At 60.0% G+C, this 6,545-nt stretch overlaps 1 protein-coding gene across 1 annotated transcript; it reads left to right on the top strand.

The window, feature by feature from the left end:
* Positions 1-805: 805 nt before the first annotated feature.
* Positions 806-2,058, top strand: ANKRD63 (ankyrin repeat domain 63). The gene is given in 3 exon segments (XM_049785188.1): positions 806-1,542; positions 1,544-1,805; positions 1,807-2,058. Coding segments are annotated over 3 exon segments (1,251 nt in total).
* Positions 2,059-6,545: the final 4,487 nt, after the last annotated feature.

Genomic DNA, 6,545 nt, shown 5'->3' with positions numbered 1-6,545 from the left:
GAGGCGGAGCTTGTTCTGGGCTCCGGGTCCGGCTTGCTCGCACCGCACCTGCTGGAGAGCAGAGCGGCCTTGGGTGTTCCCTGACGGGCCGAGGTCCCGAGAGTTTCTAAGGAGCTCGGGCGCCCGAAGACTGGAGTGGAGAGGAGGGGGAGGGAGGGAGGGAGGGAGGGAGAGGGAGAGAGGGAGAGAGACAGACAGACAGACAGAGACAGAGAGACACAGAGACAGAGAAGAAAGAAGAGGAAAGGAGAGAAGAAAAGGAGAGAAGAGAGAAACCTGGGCCGTGGGGATTGGTTGCATCGGCTCCATGCGCCCCCCACTCGAGAAGCAGCCCCAGGGGAGCGCGGAGGAGGTGCTGCCGCTCCCCGACTTCGTGGTCCGCGCGTGAAGAGGTGGAGGAGGAGAGGAGGAGGAGGAGGAGGAGGAGGAGGAGGCCCGGGGCGGGCTCCCCATCGCACCGCGCGCGTGTCTGCCCCGACTGACGGACTGGCTCAGCCCCCTTCCCCAGGCAGGCAGGCGGCCCGCCAGCGCCATGGAGAGCCCCCAAGGAGACGATAGAGCCGGGTCCCCTGTCCGCTGAGGTCCCGCTCGGCTTCCCGAGAAAGCAGCGCGCGCCCGGCCCCGCTGCGGAGAGAGCGAGAAGGAGGAGGAGGAGGAGAAGCGGCGGCGCCAGCAGCTGGAGGAGCCAAGCCCGCGCCCGTCTCCGTGTCCGTGTCCGTGTCCGCGTCCGTCGCCGCCTCCGCTCCCGGGTCCGACCCAGGCGGGACCGAGCGGGCCGGGCGTCGTCCAGGGCGGGCGCCCCGCGATGCTCAAGCCCAAGGACCTGTGCCCCCGCGCGGGCACGCGCACCTTCCTGGAGGCCATGCAGGCGGGCAAGCTGCACCTGGCGCGCTTCGTGCTGGACGCGCTGGACCGCAGCATCATCGACGGGCGCGCCGAGCAGGGCCGCACGCCGCTCATGGAGGCCGTGGCGCTGCCGGACCCGGCGCTGCGCGGCCGCTTCGTGCGGCTGCTGCTGGAGCAGGGCGCGGCGGTGAACCTGCGCGACGAGCGCGGCCGCACGGCGCTGAGCCTGGCGTGCGAGCGCGGCCACCTGGACGCCGTGCAGCTGCTGGTGCAGTTCAGCGGCGACCCCGAGGCGGCCGACGCGGCGGGCAACAGCCCGGTCATGTGGGCGGCGGCCTGCGGCCACGGCGCGGTGCTCGAGTTCCTGGTGCGCTCCTTCCGCCGCCTGGGGCTGCGCCTCGACCGCACCAACCGCGCCGGCCTCACGGCGCTGCAGCTGGCCGCCGCGCGGGGCCACGGCCGCTGCGTGCAGGCGCTCACCGGGCCCTGGGGCCGCGCGGCCGCCGCGGCCGCCGCCAGGGCCGCGCCGCGCGCCGACAGCCCGCCCGGCCCGGGGCCCCGCAGCCCCGAGCGCCGGCGGCCGAGCCCGCGCCGCCTGCCCCGGCCGCTGCTGGCCAGGTTCGCGCGCGCGGCGGGCGGCGGCGGCGGCCACGGCCACGACGGCGCCCACGACCGCGCCCACGGCCACGACGGCGCCCCACGGCCCCGGCCCCGGCCACGGCCGGCCCCGGCCGCAGGGCGGCGAGCGCCCCGAGCTGGGCCGCAGCCTCAGCCTGGCCCTGGGCTCCGTGACCGAGCAGGAGGCGGCCCGGCTGCGCGCCGAGGCCCTGCGGGCGCCCCCGGACTCGCCCGGCGCCCGGGCCCCGGCCGCCGGCTCCTGCGCCGCCGCCGCCTCCTCCGGGCGCTGGCGCTCGCACCTGGGGCTCGAGGCTGCGCCCCCGGCCTTCGCGCCCGCGCCCCCCCGCCGGGCTGAGCCCCCACCCCGACGGAGCCGCGGGCTGTGGCCGGCTGGGCCTGCGCCGACGCTCCACCGCGCCGGACATCCCCAGCCTGGTCGGGGAGGCGACGGGCGCCCGGAGCGGCCCCGAGGCGGAGGCGGCGGCCGACGCGCTGCCGCTGCCACCCGTCTCCGGCCCCGTGGCGCCCGGGCCTCAGCCCCAGGCCTGGCGGGAGGGCCCGGAGGAGGCCGTGGCGCTGCGTGCTCAGCAGTAAACGGGCACCGCGGCGTCCAGGCCCGGAGCGCGGGGCCCCACCGCCCGCCCTCCTTCCCGCCGCCGCCGCCCGGCTGTGATTTTGTTCTCCTCTACGCCCCCCACTCTCCTGGCCGCTTTCAAACTGTCCGAGGCCGGCCGAGGCAGCTGGCTTCTCTCGGAAGCGGGGACCTGTCTTCGACTTGTGCTTGTCCACGTCCCCAGAGATGGCCTGAATGCGAGGAGTAGAAGTCTTCTGGTTCCACCAGCTACAGCTTTTTTTTAGCTTGGAAGCTAGACACCCACCCTCCCACTCCCCCTTCCCTCGGCCCTGATTCCGGCCCGGTGTCCTTCCCCAGGTAGCCAGAAGATGGAACAACAGCAAAAACGGTTGTGTGGCTCAGACCTAAGAAAACCTCCCGTTAAGAGTGTCGGAGACAGGGAGTGTGGACACGGGCCTCAGAACCTTTCTGGTTTTTTGTTTTTGTTTTTGTTTTTGTTTGGGGGCCGAACCTGGCGATGCTCATAGGTTACTCCTGGCTTTGCTCTCAGGAATCACTCCTGTCGGTGCTGGGGATCAAACCTAGGTGGGTTTCCTACCAGGCAAGAGAGCCTTACCCACTTTCTGCACAGGAAGGCTGATGAAGAAGGAATCCAGAGACTTTTGGTTTTGGTTTTTAGGGCGAAAGGGGATGAGAAACTCCTGACTCAGACAAAGCATACTTGGGGGGCTGGGGTGGCAGAGGTTTCCCCCAGTTTATTGCTAATTCCAGATCCAGCTGTCTCTGCCCAGGCCCGCCCAAGGGTTTAGCTCCCACTTCATGGCTAAAATGTGGCCACGTCCAGTTCGATGACACTGAGCTGGGTTTAGGCCAACCAGCCAGCCTGTACCTCAAGCTGGACTGTGCTCCCTATCCCACGGCGCGGCCAGGTCTCCCACTCCTGGTCTCTCTCAGATCCACTCTCTGGATCCCACTCCCTCTCTCAGAGGCCAGAAATGGAAAGGACTCAGCACTTCCCACCCCACCGCCACCGCCTCCCGGCTCCCATCCCCGCACGTGGGTGCCCTGCGGGGTGGAACGCTTGCTTGGAAGGCTTCGCTTCATTGCATTTCTTCCAGAGCTCCCAGAGCTCCGTACGCGAAGCAGAAAGCAGCCGGTCTGATCCGAGGCTTAAGAACTTGACAATGAATGTCTCTTTAAATAGAAGCTCCGCGAGGGGATAATTGACTGGAGTGTTTGCTCTGTTAAATGGTGCTCGGCTTGGCTCCCGGAGCCCACACGAACCCCGAACCCCGCAAGGTCTGGATTTTAATCCCATCCAGCTCCGGAAAGAGCTGAGAGGGGCTGGTAAAAGAGCCTGCTCCTGGGCAGTTGATGGAGGGCGGGCGGAGAGGATGGAAGTGGACTCGGCTGTGGAGGACCCGCTGGGGACCCCAAATGGGACTGGACTGCGGGTCTTCATCAACTGGGCGGGAGATCAGAGAGTCAGAAGCCAGCCTGCCCAGGTGGGTAGGACCTTGGCACAGCTTGGTTCTTTGGCCAGGCCCAGCCGTTGCTCACCTCACGGAGTCTTACCAATCCCTTGCAATGCCAGCATCTCCAGCCCCGTGCCAGCCCTTGGGACTAGGGCGGTGGTGCTGCTTTCGTGAACCTGGAAGGGTCTGCGAGCGAGCAACCCCTCACTCACACCCAGGAGGGGCGACCTCTTTCCTAGACTGCAGCTGTTGGTCTGTGCAAGAAAGGAATCAAGCGACCTGCCCCGAGCCACACTCCCTAGGAAGTTGGTCACGGAACTGAGAAAGGAGGCCAGGATAGGGGTGGTGGGAGAAGAGGGAAAGGGTCTAGTTTAGGGGTAGGTACCATTCCCCCCATCCTTCCACCGCTCCAGTCTCTTAAGGGTCCCTATACTGGACGTGATCTCTGGTACCCCCTGGTGGCAAGGCGCTCTTGGTTGTGCTCCCGGTTGCGCTCCCTTGGAGTTCTGAATTTCAAGTGGGATCTCTGCTGAGAGATCTCCGCTGAGAAAGTAAGAGTGGGATCTCTTGCTTCTCCTTCTGTGTGCATTCACCCCCAGGATTCTTCTTCCTTGCGTCATCTATTAAATCCAGATACTTGAAGTTTTTTCCCAGTTGTGAAGAGCGGGAGCATGAGCAACAAAAGACGTACCTGTGGAGTAGCAGGAGGTCAGACCATTCCCTTGAGCGCCCAGTGGAAACTATGTTTTAGAGCCCTACTGGCTTGTGCCACTCGAGAACCACAGATCTCACTGGCAACTGCTAAACCCAGAGACCTACTAATTTTGTGGTTTCCTCCCGGTGAGATTTGCTCCCCTTCCCACAGGGTTTTTCAGCCTTCCCCCTACACTTTTCTTTTCTCTTTGGTTTTTTGGGGCACACCTGGTGGTGCTCAGGGTTTACTCCTGGTTCCGTGCTCAGAAATGGGGGACCACATGGAATGTCAGGAATCTAACTTGGCTTTATCCCAGGTATCCCGTGAGCAAGGCAAACGCCCTACCCTTGTGCTATCGCTCCACCTCACCCCCTACTCCTTTCTGCCTCCTCATCTGCCTCTCCTCAGCCCTACAGTCTGGGCTGTATATAGCCCTTCCCCAAAACAGCTGGAGGAGAATGTCTGAGTTGTGATGAGGGACAATAATAAGGCACTCTGAGTTCAAACTCTTCCTCGACAATACTTGACTGCTTATTCTTTTTCAAGTACATTTCTTTCTCTCTCTCTCTCTCTCTCTCTCTCTCTCTCTCTCTCTCTCTCTCTCTCTCTCTCTCTCTCGTTTGTTTTTGGGCCACACCCCGTGGTGCTCAAGGTACTCCTGGCTCTTCATGCAGAAGTCACTCCTGGCAGGCTTGGAGGACAATATGAAATGCCGGGATTCAAACCACATCCTTCCTGGGTCGGCTGCATGCAAAGCAAACGCCCTACTGCTGCGCTATCTCTAATTTTCTTTCTTTCTTTTCTTTCTTTCTTTCTTTCTTTCTTTCTTTCTTTCTTTCTTTCTTTCTTTCTTTCTTTCTTTCTTTCTTTCTTTCTTTCATTCTTTCTTTCTTCTTTCTTTCTTTTTCTTTCTTCTTTCTTTCTTTCTTTCTTCTTTCTTTCTTTTTCTTTCTTTCTTCTTTCTTTCTTTCTTTCTTTCTTTCTTTCTTTCTTTCTTTCTTTCTTTCTTTCTGTCTGTCTTTCTTTCTTTCTTTCTTTCATTCTTTCTTTCTCTCTCTCTCTCTCTTTTTTTTTTTTTTGGTTTTTGGGTCACACCCGGCGGTTCTCAGGGGTTACTCCTGGCTGTCTGCTCAGAAATAGCTCCTGGCAGGCACGGGGGACCATATGGGACGCCGGGATTCGAACCAACCACCTTTGGTCCTGGATTGGCTGCTTGCAAGGCAAACTCCGCTGTGCTATCTCTCCGGGCCCTTTCTTTCTCTTTTTAAAGAAAGTGTAAGAACACTAAAAATTCTGTGAGGTTCAGGTGGCACTTTCTGCAGAAAGGAGCTGCTATGATTCAAGTGTTGCTGACAATGAGGCTTGGGGACTCAGCCTCACCTTCAATCTCTTTATTGGGTAACTAAAGTGAGGTTTGTAAACATGAAGCATGTCTTGCCCACCTGAACTGAATAGTGTGAGGCCAGTTCCCTGTTTCTGAAGGTTCTCCCCAGACCCCCAGTTCTGTGCCGAGGAAGCCCTGCCATCTCACCACTGTTCTGTGTCCTCACCTTCTCTGTTAGCCCCAAGGTAATGAGGCTTGGGTCCCTTCTGGCTCTCTCCACTTTTCTAGAAGAGATTTCTCCAAATATTTTGCTTTCCAACTCATGTTGCTTTCCTGTCTTTGTCATCACTGTCATCTTTAAGAAGAATCACCCAGGCCTCTGGATCCCAAGCGCAAACTCAGAGCAGGTCTGCTTATGATCTGCACAGCACTCACACATGCGTTTGGAATAACGTTGGTGGAGGGACTATGGAATCCATCAGAAGTGAATAAATCCAGTATTATTCAGTGGTTAGAACTGGTCTCTCTTTGCCTCTGCAGCCACTCAGAACTCCCGTGGGAAAGGGGGCTGGCTGGCAAGAGAGCAGCTTTCATCCCTGCTTCAACCCCAGGTGGCCTCTCAGTTTCTCCACTGAGCCCCTTGACTCTCCCCAGGTGGACAATATGGAAATATGAACTGGTCTGCATGATCTCGTTTCAGTGAGCTGAGATCTCAGGAGAGAAATTCTGGACTCAGCGCCAAAGCGAGTTTAAAGATAATTTTATATAGCACTTCCCTTGCCCTGAGACCTGAGCCCTGGCTTCTTGATTTCTGGCCACTGCCCTGCTCTCTCACACCTACCCCTGGACCCCTTCAGTACTGATTTCCAAGCAGGGGCCAAGGGGGTAGGGTGAGGGAGTCAGAAACTGGCAAGGTCAGTCAACTGGTGATCCCCAGCATACAAAGCCCCTCACTTCCTGTTTCCCTCTTTTCAGGCTCAGGGGCCGCAGGAAACTACATTCTGTGCACCAGAG

This window comes from Suncus etruscus, chromosome 12, assembly GCF_024139225.1.
Source record: "Suncus etruscus isolate mSunEtr1 chromosome 12, mSunEtr1.pri.cur, whole genome shotgun sequence".
Lineage (NCBI taxonomy): Eukaryota > Metazoa > Chordata > Mammalia > Eulipotyphla > Soricidae > Suncus > Suncus etruscus.
This window is presented reverse-complemented; position numbering and strand designations above follow the sequence as displayed.